Raw genomic sequence first — 19,777 nt, 5'->3', positions numbered from 1 at the left:
GGCACAGGCCGGGCTGAGGGACCTTCCCTCCCCCCCCCCCAGTGCACAAATTTTTGTGCACTGAGCCTCTAGTAGAATATAATGATGAAACCCCTATGTTGAAAACTGCCGTATGATGAAATAAATTAGATGGAAGAGGACAAAAATGTATTTCACTTATGTGGAATATAAAACAAAAAGTAACAAATGAGCTTTAACCGGTTTGGCTCAGTGCATAGAGCATTGGCCTGCGGACTCAAGGGTTCCATCTTCGATTCCAGTCAAGGACAGGTACCTTGGTTGCGGGCACATACCCAGTAGGGAGTTTGCAGGAGGCAGCTGATCGATGTTTCTCTCTCATTGATGTTTCTAATTCTCTATCCCTCTATCTTTCTCTCTGTAAAAAATCAATAAAATATATTTTTAAAAAACAGTAACAAATGAACTAACAAACTCGTAGAGACAACAGAATGGTGGTTACCAGACAGAAAAGGGGGTTGGGTGGGCAGAGCGAAGTGAGTAAAGGGGTCAAATATATCGTAACAGCAGGAAACAACTTCAGGTAGTGAGCATGCAATAGAGTGCACAGATGTTCAATTATAATTTACACCTGAAAATTATTAACCAGTTATCCCAATTAATTTAATTTTAGAAATATGTTTTCAGTGAACAGGGATGTTTATATGTACTCTTAAATGCTACTCTGCATGCAAATGTGCAGGTGAACGGGTGGACACAACCCTTAGCCTTCCTATTCTGAGTAGGAAGGAATCCTGGTAATTTGATTCCTGCGTCCAGAGCACAACAGCACACATTCAAAAACATTCTGATGCTAAGAACGATGCTTGCACCCAGACAGGTGACATGAAAAATATGTAGCCTCGGTTTCTCAGAATGTCGTAACTGAAGAGTCTTAAATAACTCTTGGCATCAAATTAAAAGATGGATTGCTTCGCCCAAATAATCTTCAGTCACTTGCAAGAGTGATTTATATTCACCTATTTAACCTTAGCTGTATTCATGAGACACTTACATGGAATATTTCTACTGTTCTTCAAGCCCCTTATTCATGGGCGTTCCCCGACCTCATTGCTATATAACCAGAGGCTCTGAGCTGCAGCTGTCAGGATCCTAATCCCTTCTGCAAGGACTCGAGGAATTGCTGCCAGTGTGTACAGTAGCAAACTGCGTGCTCGCCTTTCAGGCACCATCAGAGGTCTCATCAGCAAAACAAAAGTTGTGGATGATTCTTTTTAACCTTCCAGAATTTCAGCTAACTCGTTTAGGTATGTCCAGACTTAACATTTAGTAAATGTTGACCTTCAGGCAGACATGTATAATAAAGAATGCTCTCTTTAATGGAAGAGAAACTAAAGTGGGAACAAGATGTGTGACCACTCTTGCTATAGTTTAGCCATGTAACCTCAGGCATGTGATTTAACCTTTGGTTTTTCCTTATTTGTAAACTGTAGGGGAAATAATTTGTCTTCTAACTTACTGTAAAGAAAATGTGATGGCTATGAAAAATGTTTTGGGATCCTTGGAAGAAAGGAGTGCTATATAAATTAATGATAGTATAGTGATTATTATATGACTTAAAAACAGATACAAGATCAAATCATTGCTTTCCAAAGTTGGAATAACAGTTCGTTTAAGCTAATGCACATGATATGCTCTATTTGAGAGGCATAAAATACTTTAATCTCTTCAGTTTTAAATATGTTTGCTGAGATGGTATGGATTCTTTAAATTAGAAGCTACTCAGAAGACCATTTGTCAGGAGGGCTATTTGACATTGGGTATGTGCTAATGACACATTGATGGGAACCATGTGAACTTTGAATTTATTACTATGTAGGAAGCTTTATTTTAGATGAATACTATGGTTTTTACTACACTGAATGAAACCAATTTTGTCCCAATGCTTTAATTACCTTTTAAGATTGCTATGTAACTAGTCAATATAAAGATGATGTCTTAACCAAAGGACTTGTATGCATACATATAAGCCAAACCAATGGACACAGACAACAGGGAGATGAGGGGATGGAGGAGATTGGGGGTTAATGGGGGGATGAAGACACATTTATAATACCTTAACCAATAAAGAAATTAAAGATAAAGATGATGTCTTTCTTGTGATAGCCGAGTTAGTCTCTGGTGAGGAATATTTTATTACTCCAGTTGCTTCTAAAATTTCTGACTCTGAAGCCTTTGTTTGAATTTTTTTATTTGTACTAGATAGATTGTGTTTCCATGGTATTCCTTAAAGCATGATGTATTAATATATGTGATTTTAATATGTTTCTGCTATATTTGAAGTTAAGCTTTATTTTGTAAATATAAAAGCATTCAACACATTTTGAATTAATTGCTACTATTTGACTTGTTAATGTATTATTTGCCTAGTTTTCAAGCAATGATCAGGAAAACATCAATATATGGTCATCCATTAGTTCATCGGTTAATGGATCCAGAAGCTCAAAAAGGTAAATTATTTTATGTTTCTTTATGTAATTTGACTAATTGGAAGATGGTAAACAACTAACAGAATACAAAACCTTACCTTTTCAGTGTTCATTAGTGTCTTAAATAGAGCCAGGACTTTTATCAATTACATATTATATCTTGGCTTGTGTTTGCTAACCTGTAAATATCTCTAATAGTGCTCAGTGTTTACTGATATCCCTACAGTCCTGATGATATGTTAAAGGTAATTTTTGAAGACAATAAATTAAATATATAGTCTTGCTAAATATCTGTTTTTTTTTTTAATCTGCAAAAATGGAATAATTCTTTTCCCAAGTGCTATACATATGATTGTGATCTCTGAGTTACTTTATTTCAGATAAGAAGATTGTAAGGGAGATAAGAAGTCTTATGTAAAACTACATGTTTTTAGTCATGCTTGGATGAAAGATGATTTTATTCTATGAAAACATTTCTCACCTTTGTTTATGGTCTCTCTGATGTATTAGTTAAAGGCAAATACATACAGAATGTAATTGACCTCTTGGTGAAAGGAGAATTTAAATTTGAATTCTACTACCAGTGTAGTTATTTGAAATGGACCCACCATTTTTACATCATCTTAAATAGCGTGGCTTTGCTGGATTATGTCATATAATTATCCCCATTATTTTGAGATAAAAAGTGCAGACATACACTCTTGCCATAGACTAGAAGAATTATTACCATGTTTTTGTAGTATACATTTTATTATTTTGGCTTCTTTCTCTATCTCCTTAATCTATACACTGTGGATGTTTTCTAAGAACTATAGTCCTATTTTTTCCTTTTTTTAGGCATACCAGGTGGCCTCTACCTCGGTGAGCATATTTCTAGGCCACAAGAGGAGGGTGTATGCCCAGTGTTGGCAGCCTGTGTGGCTTAAACACTAATAGTTTTCCTGTAATGGTTTTCCTGCAGTGGTTTTTGTAAATCTAAACATGTAAAGTTGTAATCACTTAGAGAATCCAGCCATTTAGGTGATTTGAATGAAGAAGCAATTTCTGTGCAGTTTATGAATACAATTACGTCATTATCAAAAATGCTTGGTATCATCTGTGTGTTCCATAATTTGGCACATTATGAAGGAAACGAAAGAAGTTCAAGGTAAGGTTGAGACAGAACTAGTATTAAAATATTTTACAACATGAATAATAAAAAAAATTCAAATCTTGCCACATTTGCCTTATTTTAAAATTATTCACTGCCTCTTTAATTTTTATAGGGTAAAATCAAGACTTAGCATGACATAAAGTGTTTTATTTCATGTTACTATCACGACTTACTATGGCCTCCTGGTTCATGGGTCAATGCTCAATCACTGAGCCACACCACAGGGCAATTATATTGCTATTTAAGAAACATATCAAACTATAATTGGAAGCAATATGTTCAATATACCAGTTAGAGTACCATTACACATATAATTACTAAAGATTCATTCATCAACACATTTTACGTGAAGTAAACTGAATAAATATATGCTAAATAAGACTAATAAATTTCCCACATATTGAATAAAAATAACTTAAATATAACAGTCTGTATCTTCCAAAGGAAGGTTTAAATGTCAAGTTTGAATGTCAATTGTTGCCCTCAGGGATGATCTGCTACTACTTCAAAAGCTCACAAATTCATACTTGACTCCAAGACCCAATGCTGCTCCTTAGTTCAGACTCTTTCCCATCTTTTGTCTAGATTATTGTATGTCTTCTAATGAGCTTCTAATTTAGCCTTCAGTTGCTGCTGCCAGAGGTAACTGTTTTTTTGTTTTATTTTGTTTTTTCTTATTTTAAAAATCTGCCCTTTATTTTTTAAAAAATTTATCTTTATTGTTGAAAGTATTACAGATGTTCCCCCTTTGACTCCCTCCTCCCTACTTCCTCAACCTCCCCAGGTCTTCACAGCACCGTTGTCTGTGTCCATGGGTTATGCATATATACATTGTAGAGGCCCGGTGAATGAATTTGTGCACAGTGGGGGTCTCTCAGTCTGGCCTGTGGGATCAGGCCAAAACGGGCTCTCTGACATCCCCCAAGGGGTCCCAGATTGTGAGAGGGTGCAGGCCAGGTCGAGGGACCCCACTGGTGCACAATCGGGGCCAGGGAGGGATGCAGGAGGTTGGTCAGCTGGGGAGGGACTGCAGGAGGGCTCTAGGGCATGTCCGGCTCGTCTTGCTCAGTCCTGATTATCTGGAGCCCAGCAGCAAGCAAACCTACTGATTGGAGGGTCTGCTGGTTAGTGAACGTCATAGTGACTGGTTGACCGGTCGACTGTCTGCCCCCTGGTGGTCAGTGCACGTCATAGCGAGTGGTTGAGTGGCTTTAGCATATCATTAGCATATTACACTTTGATTGGTTGAACAGCCGACCAGACATTTAGCATATTAGTCTTTTATTATATAGGACTAGAGGCCTGGTGCACAAAAATTTGTGCACTCGAGGGTGGGGGAGAGGAGGTCCCTCAGCCCGGCCTGTGCCCTCTTGCAGTCTGGGACCCCTCAGGAGATAACGACCTGCTGGCTTAGGCCTGCTCCCGGGTGGCAGAGGGCAGGACCAATCCCTAGGTGCAGCCGCTGTTCGGGCTCAGAGCAGGGCCGATTGGGGAGTTGGGGCGCCGCCCCCTGTCATGCACAGAGCAGGGTGGATCGGGAGGTTGCGATGCCTCCCCTAGTCACGCTCAGGGTAGGGCTGATTGGGAGGTTGGGGCACCGCCCCCTGTCACACCCAAGGCATGGTGGTGGGGAGTTTGCGGCGCCACCCCCTGTCACGCACAGAGCAGGGCCCATCAGGGGGGTTGGGGCTCCGTACCCTGTCACGCACAGAGCAAGGCCCATCAGTGGGTTGGGGAGCTCCCCCCTGTCACGCACAGAGCAGGGCCGATCAGGGGGTTGAGGAGCTCCCCCCTGTCACTCACAGAGTAGGGCTGATAGGGGAGTTGGGGCACCACCCCCTGTCACACACAGAGCAGGGCAGATCAGGGGGTTGGGGCACCACACCCTGTCACACTCAGGGCAGGGCTGATGGGGAGGTTATGGCTCTACCCCATCACACACAGAGCAGGGCCCGTGGTGGGGGGGGGGGGGGGTTGAGGCACCACACCCTGTCACACACAGAGCCGCAGGGCAATCAGTGGGTTGGGGTGCTCCCCCCTATCAGGCACAGAGCAGGGCTGATCAGGGGGTTGGGGCGCCTTCCCCTGTCACGAACAGAGCAGGGCAGATAGGGAGGTTGTGGCCCCGCCCCCTGTCACACACAGAGCCGAAGGGCGATCAGGGGGTTTGGGCGCTGCCCCCTGTCACGCTGATCCCGGTGCCAGGAGGCCTCGCGGCTCCGCTGATCCCGGTGCTGGGAGGCATATTACCCTTTTACTATATAGGATAGAGGACTGGTGCATGGGTGGGGGCCAGCTGGTTTGCCCTGAAGGGTGCCCTGGATCAGGGTGAGGGTCCCACTTGGGTGCCTGGCCTGCGTGGGTGAGGGGATGATGGCTGTTTGCAGCTGGTCACACACCCTTCAGGGTGGGTGTCCCCACTGGGGTGACTGGCCAGTCTGGGTGAGGGGCTGAGGGCTGTTTTCAGGCTGGTGTGTGACTGAAGCTCCCAACCACTCCTTTTTTTCTTTTTTCTTTTTTTAAATTCTGGGCCACCTTTAGCTCTGAGGATTGGCTCCAGCTCTGAGGCCTCGGCTGCTGAAAGCAGGTATCTGGTTTGTTTGGGTTCTATAATCGAAACACTGTTTCAGCTCCAGCTCTGAGATCCTGGCTGGCTGAAAGCAGGTTTCTGGGGTTTTGTTTAGCTTCTATATTTGTAACAATGTTTCAAACTGCAAGCTTAGAGGCCGGCAAGGCAGGCAGGGAACGTTAGCTTCCTCCATCACCGAAGCAAGCAAGCCTCATGTTTGCTTCAAACTGCCTGGCTGCCGGCTGCCATCTTGGCTGGCAGTTAATTTGCATATTGTCCTGATTAGCCAATAGGAAGGGTAGCGGAGGTACGGCTAATTACCATGTTTCTCTTTTATTAGATAGGGTAAGTTCTTTGGTTAATCTTTCCCACCCCTTTCCTCTGAGAATCCTCAGTCTGTTACATGCTTCCATGTCTCTGGATCTATTTTGTTTGTTCATTTCGTTTGTTCATTAGATTCCACATATAAGTGGGATCAGAGGTAAGCTTTTAAATATCAAATTTGATCATGTTATTTTTTGTTCTAATGATCTTTATTGACTCCACCTCACCATATAGAACAAAGGTCAGCATTACCCACAGATCTGATCTCACCTGCTTTTTCAGGCTTATTTTCTATAACACCCCAACCTGCATCCGCTCCCCAGATATATGATGACTCTCCAGGCCTGTTTCCAGCCTTGGTGGGTGTTTCCTCTTCCTTGACTTTACTTCCTTCCTTTTCTGCCTGGCAGCCTTCCCCATCCCTCCAACTTAGCTCAAATGTCTCCTTGAGAATGCTTCTCTAATCTGACCAACCAGTGATGTTTACCATAGCAATTTGGAAATATTTCTTTTATTGCACTTATTATACTTCACTGGCATTTGTTTATTTGTCTCTTCCCACTGTCATCCCAGCAGCAGACTTTGAGTCCAACTATTTTTTTCCCCCCAATGCATCCTGAGGAGTCTCAGTAAAAGATGAATTTTTTTCTTCTTAAATGTAGTATCACTTAATCCACTGGATTAAAGTTACAGCCTCTGTAAATTCTTGAAATTAAGTAGACATGTAGACAAAAAGTATGTTTGTGAAATCTCAGGAGTTAGTTTCAACATCAGGACCCAATATCTTGACATTACCTAGGCATTCAGAATTCTATCAGGCTAGCTTGTGACCATTTACTAATCTGAAAATATCTTTAACATCTTTCTTCTTTTTAATCTCTAGATATTTCTTAAGAAGAATGACATTCAAGTTTGAATAGAAGATTCAACTGAATGACAGTCTCTTTCATTTAGTTGAGGGTTTTTTACTTTAAAATTTCTGACAGGTTTTCATGACAGCCTGCTAATGGAAGCTTAAATTCACTTGTCATAGCTGTTAAGAACTTGTGTGTGTGTGTGTGTGTGTGTGTGTGTGTGTATTTCTGTGATCTGACCCTTCCATTTATTATTGTTGATACTGACCTTAAAAGTATAAAAAGAATACAGATGAGCCTTTATTTTTGAAGGCTTGCTGCAATTCAGCCTTGGAAGTCAAATCTCTGTAGGACTTTCCTCTTAAGAAAACCATCATCATAATGTGGCAAAATCTTTCTAATTTTCACTTCATAATTAATTCTCAGGAGAACAAGAGCACCTGGTAGATTTTATTCACTATCAGCAAAGATTTTGTAGCAGGAAATGGCGATAAGATTTTTTTATATCAAAAAACATTAAAATAGATAAGCTCAAGATAGCAACATAGTAATACTATCTTGATTATGTTTTATTTACAATCTGTTTTAATATTTATGTTTCAATATTAAATTCATTAATAAAATAATACACCAAGATTATAGAAGATAGCATTTATCTAGAGGCACAGATATGAAGAGTTTTCTGCTTTTCACAGAAGAAAACCAAGAGTCATCATTTTGTGTAATATTATCCAGTTTTAGTTATTTTTCCTGGGGCCTGAGTGCTAGGTAACAAGGAGAGAATATGGTTGTAAAAATTATTATTCAGAATTGTAAATTAAATTTTATTGCATGATAATGCTATTAATTTTTTTGAGACAATTCCTCTTCAAATCTACTCATTTATTAATCATCTCAAGATCCAATCCCATATTCAACAAATAACTACATATGCACTTTGAGAGACATGATTTTTGTGTATTACATTGGGAGCATAGATTTCTCCCTTTTACTACAACAAGGCTACTTTAGGGATATCCTCACAATGTGCAGCTCTTTTTATTAGATTCCAGTTCAGAGGTTCTTATCCTCAGCCTTAAATGGGTGATGATATTGTTAAAATTTAATATCAAGCATGTCTTTTGGTTTAAATAAATAACTAATATTAAAATTATTACCTCAAAATCTTTAAATAGAAGTTAATGCTTAAAAACAGCGGTCAAAGTTTTAAGGTGGAAATAATTGTATGTGTGTCTATATTTTCTTTTAAAATCCCAAATATCTAGACAAATTATGTTAAGTAGCCAAGTTTAGTATATTTTGGTTTCTTTGTATAAATTATGCTAATTTTTACCTGTTACTTCTTGTGGAATGACTGTAGTATTCAAATAGCATTTAAGTACAAAAGAGAATATTGATATAAAACATTGTCAATTTAATTTTATTCAACATGATAATGTTTTATATATTATATGTGGTCATTATAGGCATGTAACTAATTTTGAATTACCATTTCTAGTAGGTAGAATTGTGACCTTTTAGAATGGATATGCAATTATTAGTAGTTATTGTTGTTTAATGAAATCTCTTTGAAGATCCTTTATTTTGGGGTATAAGTAATTTTCGTTTATAATATACTCACATATATATTTCAAGTTTCACTTCCTTATAAAGATAAAGATGTGGTCATTCTTAAAAAGGAATAACTATTTTAGGAAGACAGTAAAAAAATAGGAATTATTTGTTGACACACTGTACTTTTTAGAACAAAAACACTAATCTGGTCAACTAACCTTTAAAAGAAAGTGCAAAGTCAGAGATGTCACTTCGTTGCAGTAAATATTCACTGGCAAAGTTTTTATATCAAAGATTGGAACTTTAGGAGATGCTCCTGGGATTTAGTGTACTCAAAAATCTATTAAACCCTGATACCTTAGGTGACTTGTCAAAGAAGTGCTGCATTTACAAGGAGGCCCAAGAGGGTATATTCAACTAAAGGCCAAGGAAGCAATTAATGTTCTCTGCTTTTCCCTAAAGAACTTCCACAGCAAACATTGCACTCCCCCCGCCCCCCCCCCCTTATCTTAGCAAGGCAAGTGAATATAGTGAAATGAAAGTTAAAAGTTAAAATAAAACATATTACTAATATTATTTGGTTCTTATAGCTCTTCCTGAATGTGAATGTGAATGTGAAATATATTAGAAGAGGGGCTCTTGCTGAAGAATATCAATTTTTCATCTCTCTGTTTTCTCTGCTCTCTGCCAAGAGTCCATCGATGTTTGTGGTCCTGGTGGAATGGGATGGTAGATTGGGCCCTTCCTGTGGCGTGTAGTGAAGTTGGAATTCTTTGGGGGAATATCTGATTTTGTATGGGTCCTAAGCAGGACTCTATTAAGGGGTTACATAATTTAGAACAGGAAATCATCTATGTCTTTCACAGGTTGACATGGTGTTCCTTCTTCTGTGTTTCATTGTGCTTTCCTTTCACCTCCATTTTAACAGTTGCCATATGACATTGCATTGTCCATTTGTCTGTCTCTGCACATCTGTCAGGTTCACCAGCACAAGGACTGTATCCTTGAATTTTTTCATTTTCAGTCACTAGACAGTGTGTAGGGTTTAGTGAATACTTGTTGAATGAATAAGTGAATGCATATCTTAGCCTGTCATTTGAAACACTTCTCTCCAGTCTACTGAGGAATCTTACTCCCTGTTCCTTCCCTTCTCTTCCAAAGTCTGATATTTCTCTCTCTCCACTACTGGCTTCCTTTTGACTACTTTTATTTACTTTCTCTCCTACATTTCCTTAGCACATTTTATCTCTATGATAGCACTTCTCCACATGATGTCATGTGGTTCTTTTATGGAGTCATAGAAATTTAGTTGTACAGTGGCCTAGTCCAACTAGACCAAACATCAACCTGGTCTATCCCTAATATCTAGAAAGAATAGTCTTCTGGTTTCTGTTCGATAGCTTCTGGGGACTAATTACTTACTACCTTTTTAGGCGAGCCCTTTTGTTTTAGAAAAGGTGTGATTGTTAGAAAAATGTTAAAAATCTGCTTTATTGTAATTATTTCCCTTGGCTTCATATTCTGCTCTCTGAGAACATCACACACACACACACACACACACACACACACACACACACACACTCCAATCTCTTCTATTTGCTGCGCCTTCAAATTTGTGATAACTCTTGTGTTCCCTCGATTGTTTCTTCTTTCTGATGAAAATGCTGATCTTCCAAAACTGCCTTCATAGGGCTGAGGGTCAACAGTCCTCACTTCCCAGTTGCTGCAGTTTTCAGTGCCCTCTAAACTGGGGCTTTCCAAACTGAATATGCGGCTACAAATATGACCTGAGCACTTTCAAGTAGAGTTCTATACATCCCTTGTTTTAAAATTATATTGTTAATAAGGTCTGGTTATTTAGCTTTGTTGATAGTTGTATTTTCATTTTTGTCTCATATTGAGCTTGTGGTCAATTAAATGTATATATCTTTTCCCCTCCACAAATAAGTCATCCTGAATGTGGACTTTATATTTGTCTTTATCAAATTTCATATGAAGTCCAATCCACTGCTATAGCCCATCAAGATATTTTGTTTCACATTCAGATTTCTACTATAATTCCTCATTATACATATCATTTGAATATTTGATCACACTGTTATCATCAGTCAAACCAGTAACAAAAATGTCAATCAGAGCAAAGCTGCAAACACCCATTTATTAGAAAGGTGGGAGCCAAAGCCAAGTACTTAAGGGGTATTGTGGAAAAACGAACTTACATCCAATTCTTCATGGGGTTGACATGAGGTACCTCATGTATTACTGAAGTTCAGACAGTTGTTTCTATGAATCTGTACTTTTTCCCGAGGGCAGAACCATGTCTGTCTGGCTAACAGCTGTCTTCCATCATCTAGCTCAGTGCCTGGCACATAGCAGACCTTCAATACATATGGTTTTGTTGAAAGAGTAAATTGAACAACCAAGGAACAAATGTTCTGGCTTAAAGTTTTGTTTGTTTGTTTGTTTGTTTTTTGAGGCTTAAGTTTTTAAAATGAATCTTTTCTGCCCATCTCTTTCTTTTTTAAAGAACTACAAACTTTTTCCTTTCCTTGGTTTCCTTAGTCTTTATTTGCCACTTTCTCTTCTGTGGAGAATTAAGCGTGGATTCATTAGTGTTGAGGTCGGGGAAGTGGTAAAGAACAAAGACAAGACTTGAAGGATCAGGAATTGGTGTAAGAAAGAAATAGTTTCTCTATTAATTCAAATCTTATGCTAGATAGGTTAAACCTAAGACACACTTCCTTTATGAAGCCATCCCTGAGTAACCTCCACCACAGTGATTTCCCCTTTTTTATTTAACTGTAGAATCCACCCCCAACCATTATGCGGTATAATTGTATGAATTTAAGATGTACAACTTGCTTTACACATTGTGAAATGAATACCATAATCAAACTAGCATATCCATCCCCTCACATAGTTAACATTTTCTTTTGTGTGTGTGTGTGTGTGTGTGTGTGTGTGTGTGTGTGTGTGTGGTGAGAATACTAAAGGTCTACTCTCAGTAAATTTTAAGTATGTAATACATTATTATTTTTTTATATATTTTATTGATTTTTTACAGAGAGGAAGGGAGGGGGATAGAGAGTTAGGAACATTGATGAGAGAGAAACATCGATCAGCCGCCCCCTACACACCTCCCACTGGGGATGTGCCCGCAACCAAGGTACATGCCCTTGACTGGAATCGAACCTGGGACCCTTCAGTCCGCAGGCCGATGCTCTATCCACTGAGCCAAACCGGTTAGGGCTGTAATACATTATTATTAACTATAGTTACCATGCTATACATTAGATATCCAGGACTTATTCATCTTGTGTAACCAAAATTTTGTACCCTTTGATCAGCATCTCTTCATTTCCCCCACCTCCCAGTCCCTGCCCATTCTACTCTCTGCTTCTATGAGTGACTGTAGAATTTTCAGTTGTACAATTCAATATTGCACAATCAATTATTTTTTATTATATGCTGATCTTATTTTATCATTTAGTTTTATAACCAAAATATCATAAAAGTTATAACAACAATAATAATAACAATAATATGTTGAGCCACATGTAATTGTAGACAAGGTGCTAAGTGCTTTGCATGCATCATCTTATTTCCAATCTCCCAACACTTTTTGATGTATGTTTTTCTATATTTCCCATTTTACAAATAAGAAATTGGAGGCTTAGAGAGGGATGTATATCTTGGTCCATAAATAGTTTGTAAATTCTTTGGGACTATTAAGTTCTTTTTAAATTACATCTTTTTAGTAGTTTAGTTTGGAACAACCAAAAAAGGAGCTCCTTTTTGGCTCCTTTATTTACAGGTTGTATGACTCTCTGAGTCCTAGTTTTTTATCTGTAAAAGTGCAAAGAATAATGCATATCTTATAAGGTTTGTTGCAAAAATTACATGAAATACAATATACAATGTATTTAACATGGGCTGACATGTGAAAAAAGTGCTCAGTAATTGGTAGTTAATGTTGCTAATTAACTTTATGTAATATTGATGTTATAGTACCATGAGTTATGCCCCCCAAAATAACATAAACATAAGTAATAATAAAATAGTACAAGAGTATATTGTTGGATGGTGTTAAATATTTTTTATCCTAATAAAGGCAAGTCATAAAGGATATGCATTACTGAAATAACTGAAACTGCATTATACAGCCAATGTGAATAGTTGGGTTCTTATATTCCATCACCAATATTTCTTTTGTCCTAGTTGAACATATTGAGTTGCCTTAAACTATATTGCTTTTAAAAACTATATTAACATTTGTTTCACATAGTTTTGCAGAAATGGACAGTGGTGATTTCAACTTCAGTGAAATCAGAAAGATGTTGTCATCCTGATGTACGGAATGTTAGCTTACATCATGAGTCATTTTCAAATAGTTTGTTTACCTTACTAGTACATTGCACCTAAAGTCAGTGAATATTCAAAAGTAACTTAGAATAAGTAGAAACATTGCATTTCCATCAGGCTTTCCTTTTTCATTATCTTACTAACACAACTGTAACAATTGCCTTTTTCTTTTCCTTTCAGGAGACAGAGAAGACAATGATGACAAGGAAGTGGTTGCAGAGATCATGGCAAGGTGTTTTTTTCCAGCTCTAGTAACAACTATCCCCTGGGAAGGATTTCATTTTGTTGGTCATGAGATTCGAATTACTGAAGCCATGGATTGTTATGGTGCTGTTGTTTGGCCATCGGTATAATTTCATACAAAATTTGTTACATTTCAATTATTTTCAGTCAGTTTTGTTCATTATTATGTACTATTTGGAAAAAGAAAATAGGTTTCATAGTTCTATTTTTTGACCTCAAACAACACTAAAATTTAGAAATCATGAAATTGGGAAAATGCTTCCACCAATTAATTCTACTTCTGACATGTAGGATTAATAAAATGTTGTTTGCATCTTGAGAGTTTTGTGACCCTAAGGGTTTAGAATTGTGAAAATTTTATTTCTCATTTAACTGGTGCATTTGAGTTAACCAATTATAATGAAATGTTTATCAATGTCAACATGGAGAATAGTCTAAAATATTCTCCTTAACTAATTGTCCCATGAAGGGTTCAGACCTCTCACTGATATTTGCTCCAATCTCACACATTCTTTGAAATGATTATTATTAGTAATTGCTTTCTTTAAAGATAATCAACCTAAGCAACTGAACTCCATATTTTTAGTTGTCTCTTTTCTCTTCAACAATTCCCAAAGACTCTTTCTAACCTACATGTTGAGTCTTTGGAGGATGTACTTCTGTTGATAATTTTCTGTAGTTCTATCTATGTAGATACACACACATACATACCAAAGCATTAGTGGGATATTTATTTAAGAGTGTTTAATTATACATCAGTTATTACTGGCCAAGTACTATGTATTTTTTCTTTTTAACTTTCATAGGCTCTTGTTCTATGCTATTTTCTGGAGACAAATGTAAAGCAGTATAATATGGTTGATAAAAATGTGATTGAAATTGGAGCTGGAACAGGGCTTATTTCCATTGTGGCAAGTTTATTAGGTAAGTAGGTATTATTTATTTATTTATTTATTTATTTATTTATTTATTTATTTTGCTGCAAAAAGCTTTATTGTTTCATTTGGTCCGATGCACGGGAGAGGGCTTCAGGGTGGTCAAAAGAATGGATAGTAATTTCATGGAGAGGCTCAGGTAAAAGCCAGACACTAGGGGAATGCAGACGGGCCCCTCAAAGGCCTCTGGGCTCCAAAGGCTCCTAGTCGTCCTTGAGGGTGAGCCTTTCTAAGGGATACTTGCCCAGCCCAGCCTTTGGGCCAGCTGTTAGTCAGGTGTCGCCCATCTTCTTGATGAATTTCACCTCCTCATCCAGGAAGTGGTTCTCCAGGAAGTCACAGAGCTGAGGGTCTGCATGGGTAGAACCCAAGGCATGCAGCTCTAAAATGGCCTGGTTCAGGTTCCTCTCCAAGGTCAGGGCAGCTTCCATGGCGTCCTGAGTTTTGCCCACTCATCTTGGGAAAGCTTCAGCACATCCTGGAAGAGAATGCGGCCGCCACGCTTGTTTTGCAACTTTAAAAAATGCTCAGTGCCCTTTCGCTTCTTCTCTGCCAACTCGCGCCCTCTGCCTCAAGAGCCACATCTTCCAGGTTGAAATAGAAGCCCAGAGAGAGGTAGGTGTAGGAGGCCCGCAGATACAGGTTGGCCAGACGGTTGACTGCAGCCTCCACCTCGGTGGAATAATTCTAATAAATTTGGCAGCTCACAGTTGTTCAGCAATAAGGAGTTAAGGTAGGGAAAAAAACCTGGTGTGTTGGCTGGTCCTGGAGGTGGTTCTGAGGGTGGTGACTGGATAAGATGCAGGAGAGTGGCCGGAGGCTGGAGAAGGGGCATCCCTGGTTCTGTTCTGTCCAAAAACCATTGAAGCAAGAGACAAATCCAGGACTGCCGAGGGCACTGCCTAGGACTAGGTATTTTTGATTGAATAGTGTTTAAAGAATTTAATGATCAAATATCATTATCTGCTTTAACTATTCAATGTACTATGACCTTGGCCTATTTTTAATTCCTTAATTGTTTGAATGAGCTTCATCAAGACACTACAAATTTTAAAGTCACCTTACTGGTTTCTTTTAGAATTTTCTGTGAAGTTGTATTAATTCTTCTCAGGGAATGCTAAGTCACAAATGTATTTTAATTTTGAGGTGCACTTAAGCATCTTGGCTGGCTGCTAGAGGAGATGTGTGAAATACTAAGTATAGGCAAAATCGACTCCTGCTGACTCTCATATTCTGTATCTAAATTTTAGCCCATTTTAACATTTCCATGTAGCCATATATTTCTTTTGGGTTTTGAAGTCCTCTGCTTTTATGAAAAAGCTCTGTTAGAATCGAGAAGGAATATTAGAAATCATGTCTGCTTTTAATTTTATGTATTTGCCCTTTATTTTCGCAGTCAGTTTCATTCTTCTTTTGCAACCTCTTGTTCTCTCACCAGAATCTTATTTTCCAGTTAAATGTGTGATGGTCTCTATGCATGCTTCAGCCTGCTCTAGTTAAATCTTTTTGTTGTTGTTGTTACAGATTGATTGTCTTGATTTAGCTGCCTTTTCTGATATGTGCTACACAAATCTTGATTTCCTTGATCTTCAGAAGTGCACACTCGCCACTCTAAAATCTTGAGAAGAACTCAAGATTTAGCAATTTACAACTTTCTAAAAACTGGGAAAATATAGGACCCTTGAAGTCCTCCTTAAATATATATAATTTCTCTGTCCTGATATTGCTTTCCAAAGTCATCATTCCATTTTGTATGGATAGAGTCTAAGGCACTATTGAAGGTTTCCCTATCTAGGAGCAGAATTTGTGTTTGGGCTGTCATTTGTTTCATTAAAAAGAATTATTCTTTCAGTATGCTTGTCTATCTAGACAAAAATATCAAAAGATTGAAGCTTTCTTTAGTCAGTATTCAAAAAATGGTGGTGTTCACTTCTCTAGACATAATGATATTAATAGTTAGATATTTTACACTCACTGTAAGTAAGGGTGAATTCCTTTTCTTGGGGTTTAAAAAATATTTGTAGAAAATGACAGAGCACCCACATTAGAGTTGAAGATTCATATTTCTGTGATTCTATCAATGATGTGCATATTTCCCTCCCATTTTAGTATTTTCCACAAAATACAATTAATGGCCAGAGGAACTTACCATTGGGACTAAGGAATGGATTCTAAACTGGTCTGGGCTGAACTAGACTTCTCTTCCAGTTCTGCTTTCCCATTGCTTACTGAGTCTGTTTTTGTCTGATGATGTGGAATTGACCAATCCTAGATTTATTTACACATTATTTTCAGGCTCTGCTGCTGCTCAAAGTTTACTTTAAGGGCCAAATTTTATCGATTATTGGACCTTCCAATTTCCTCCTGAAAATGACCACCAGTATTCACTTTTAACTAGGAAATGGTTTATGTTTTCTTCACCTGAGCATTCTGTTCTGCATCTGTGATCTTTGGCTGCATGAACACTATATGCAGCTTGACTTAAAATTAGGTCAAGCTGAAAATTTGGGCATAAACATGAATGTCATGATACTGTCAATGTAATGCCATTGAAAAGTCTTTCCTCCCCCCATTTCTCATATTTTACTACTTGCTATTCAATGATAGGATGCCCAATGTTGTATACACTTGTTCAGCCTCACAGGACTGGGGCTCAGAATTCTTTTAGGGAAGAAACTGGTCATCTTTTAACAATGACTTTTGATTGTTCCAGCAAGGATACCAAATCTTTTTAATTTCTTTTTCTCTTGATTAGTTTTTCCTAGCATTTAGTAGATAAATAGAAAATAACAGCAGCAACAACAAAACAAAGAAGAAAACATTGGAACAGAAAAGTGGAGTGCAATAGTACCATGGGAATCGAATTTTGTTAAGGGGAGGAATAAAACTGCCCTAGCATCATTTTTGAAAGGGATTTCTCTGCTGTGTGTACTGACCATTTTTTTCCTTGGGACTAGCAGTTGTGCAGAATTGCAATATGCATGTAGGTTTGAAGCTGGATTGTTTACTTTATCCCAAGAGGGTTACTTTTCTACTGCCCTTTGCTTCACAGGTGCACATGTGACTGCCACAGATTTACCTGAATTACTTGGAAACCTGCAATATAATATATCCCGAAACACCAAAAAGAAATGTAAGCATTTGCCTCAGGTTAAAGAACTCTCCTGGGGCATAGCTTTAGACAAGAACTTCCCCAGGTCTTCCAACAATTTTGATTATATCCTGGCGGCTGATGTTGTCTATGCTCATCCTTTCCTGGAAGAACTCCTCATTACCTTTGACCATCTGTGCAAAGATGCTACCATCATCCTCTGGGTCATGAAATTTAGGTTAGAGAAAGAAAATAAATTTGTAGATAGATTTAAGGAGTTGTTTGACCTAGAGGAGATTTCTAGTTTCCCTAGCTTGAATATTAAGCTGTATAAAGCTATGAAGAAAAATCGAAGGAGTGCATGATATCCTCAAAGGAGGACTTGGAAAGCAAAGGCAATTTCTAGTAGATGAAGACTTTAAAGAAGACCCTGGATAAGATGATGCAGCACTGACTTTCTCAAGGGGGAACACATGCGCGCGTGCGCGCACGCACATGCACACACACACACACTTACACACTTGCTATATCCAAGATGGCAATTTTCCAATTTATAGCACGTGGTTTTGGAGGATGGCAAAGCCATACTATGTGGTTAGGACATTGGTTAGGACAGTGTCTGCTTTTTTAAATTCCTACTTCCATAGAACGCTTTATTATTATGATCATTGTAATAAATAGTGCAATTATTGTTATTTTTAATGGATAACTGTAGAATGGTGGTTTTCAATAATGATATCTAAAAAAACCTTACATTATTCTCTCGTTAAAAGTAAAGAAATAAACTATAGTGGGATATGCAAATAAATCTGAATGGTAATGAATATACCATTACCATAATATAATGGTAAATGTTAGATTATTGTGGTTTTCGTTAGTGCCAGCCTATAGGCAGTCTATCATCTCTGGTTGGCAGGGTGGGCCTTCAGCACAACCTCTGAAATCAATCAAGCTTGTGGATTTGAGGTTATAGGCAAGGACATTTCACTCTGGTAAATGAAAAATGAATGGAAGCAAACATAAAACAGTTGGGATTTTGGAGGAGTTATTGCTTTATTTTTAAGCCAAGTACAGTTATTTTTCTTTATCACAAAAATAGAAATACATATAAAAACTTTGGATAGAAAATACACATAAAAAGATATAGGCTCTAATCTCAAATAACCAGACAAATGGCTGTTTAAAGTTTAAAGCTCTTCTGATGAACATATAGATCTAGATATTTGAAATCCTATGTGATTTTTTTTTTCACATGGGCCTTAAGAGATTAGAAGTCTGAAGTAATTAAAGTCAGTGAAAGGACAGCAAAAAATTAGAATTTTGTTCCATGTAACAAGAGTGCATTGGTTGGTAACTACTCTTCAGTGTCCCCAGGAATGTTTGCTAGGCTACCACAGTGTCCTTGGTAGCCTAGCAAGGCTTGCTCTCCTAAACCCAGCTCTTTTTGCTTTGCTGGAAGTTCTCAGTTCACTCAGGATGAGTAGAGCTAAAAGGATTATTTCCTAGGACCCTGATCTGTAAGCCAGATGCATGTATGTTGCCAGTGGATTCTTTGATATGTACAGTTCATAGGGCCATTTCTCACATAGTTTTCACAGCCTGTTGCGTACATAATCCTTTAATCCTCACAACCATTCTAAGAAGTGTAAGTAATGTCATTATCCATACCTCACAGGTAAAGAAACTGAGGCTGGGAGCTGTGAAGCCACTTGCCCCAGGCTATGCAGCTGCAGAGTAGCAGTGATGGGGCTCTCACGCCCTGGCTTGTTTGAGCACAGAGCCTGTGTTCTTCTTACTTCCTGCCTTTGTGTATAAAAACCAGTAATTTTTACTCTTTTTTAAAATGAGTAATTTCTTCAAAATGAAATACCCAGAAAGGTAAGCGAATACATTAAGGAGGACGAGAACTGTTCCTCCTTAAATCTTTATCTCTTTTCTTGCTTTAAGCGGATGGTCAGGGTAGTCCCATTTGGAAGGTGACATTTAAGCAAAGCTGGAAATTGGTGAGAAAAGTAGCAGTGTAGATATCTGTAGAAGTGTGTAGAGGGGGCTGGATTGTGTCAGTCTCTGCTGCAGTCTGGGTTCTCTGGAAGAAGACCCAGAGGTAGAATTTGATGTGCAGGTCATTTATTAGAGACTGCCTTTGGGATCAAGACCTGTGGGAAGGAGCAGAAGCATGTAGGACAAAAGTAGAGGTCAAGCTACACTGCTGGCCCAACTACAGCCACAGCTGACCTCCACATGG

General features: G+C 38.3%; 1 protein-coding gene across 1 annotated transcript; it reads left to right on the top strand.

Moving 5' to 3' along the window:
• Positions 1 to 2,371: 2,371 nt before the first annotated feature.
• On the top strand, positions 2,372 to 19,390 carry METTL21C (methyltransferase 21C, AARS1 lysine; the record flags this gene model as incomplete). Its single annotated transcript, XM_081082485.1, has 4 exons — positions 2,372 to 2,468; positions 13,444 to 13,610; positions 14,313 to 14,430; positions 17,494 to 19,390. 4 exons carry the CDS (start codon positions 2,372 to 2,374, stop codon positions 17,895 to 17,897), a joined length of 786 nt encoding a protein of 261 aa, XP_080938611.1. The 3' UTR covers positions 17,898 to 19,390.
• Positions 19,391 to 19,777: the final 387 nt, after the last annotated feature.

This window comes from Myotis nattereri (genome assembly GCF_964212035.1).
Source record: "Myotis nattereri genome assembly, chromosome: 2".
In the NCBI taxonomy this organism is placed as follows: domain Eukaryota; kingdom Metazoa; phylum Chordata; class Mammalia; order Chiroptera; family Vespertilionidae; genus Myotis; species Myotis nattereri.
The sequence above is the reverse complement of the archived record's forward strand: the minus strand, read 5'-3'. Positions and strand labels throughout refer to the sequence as shown.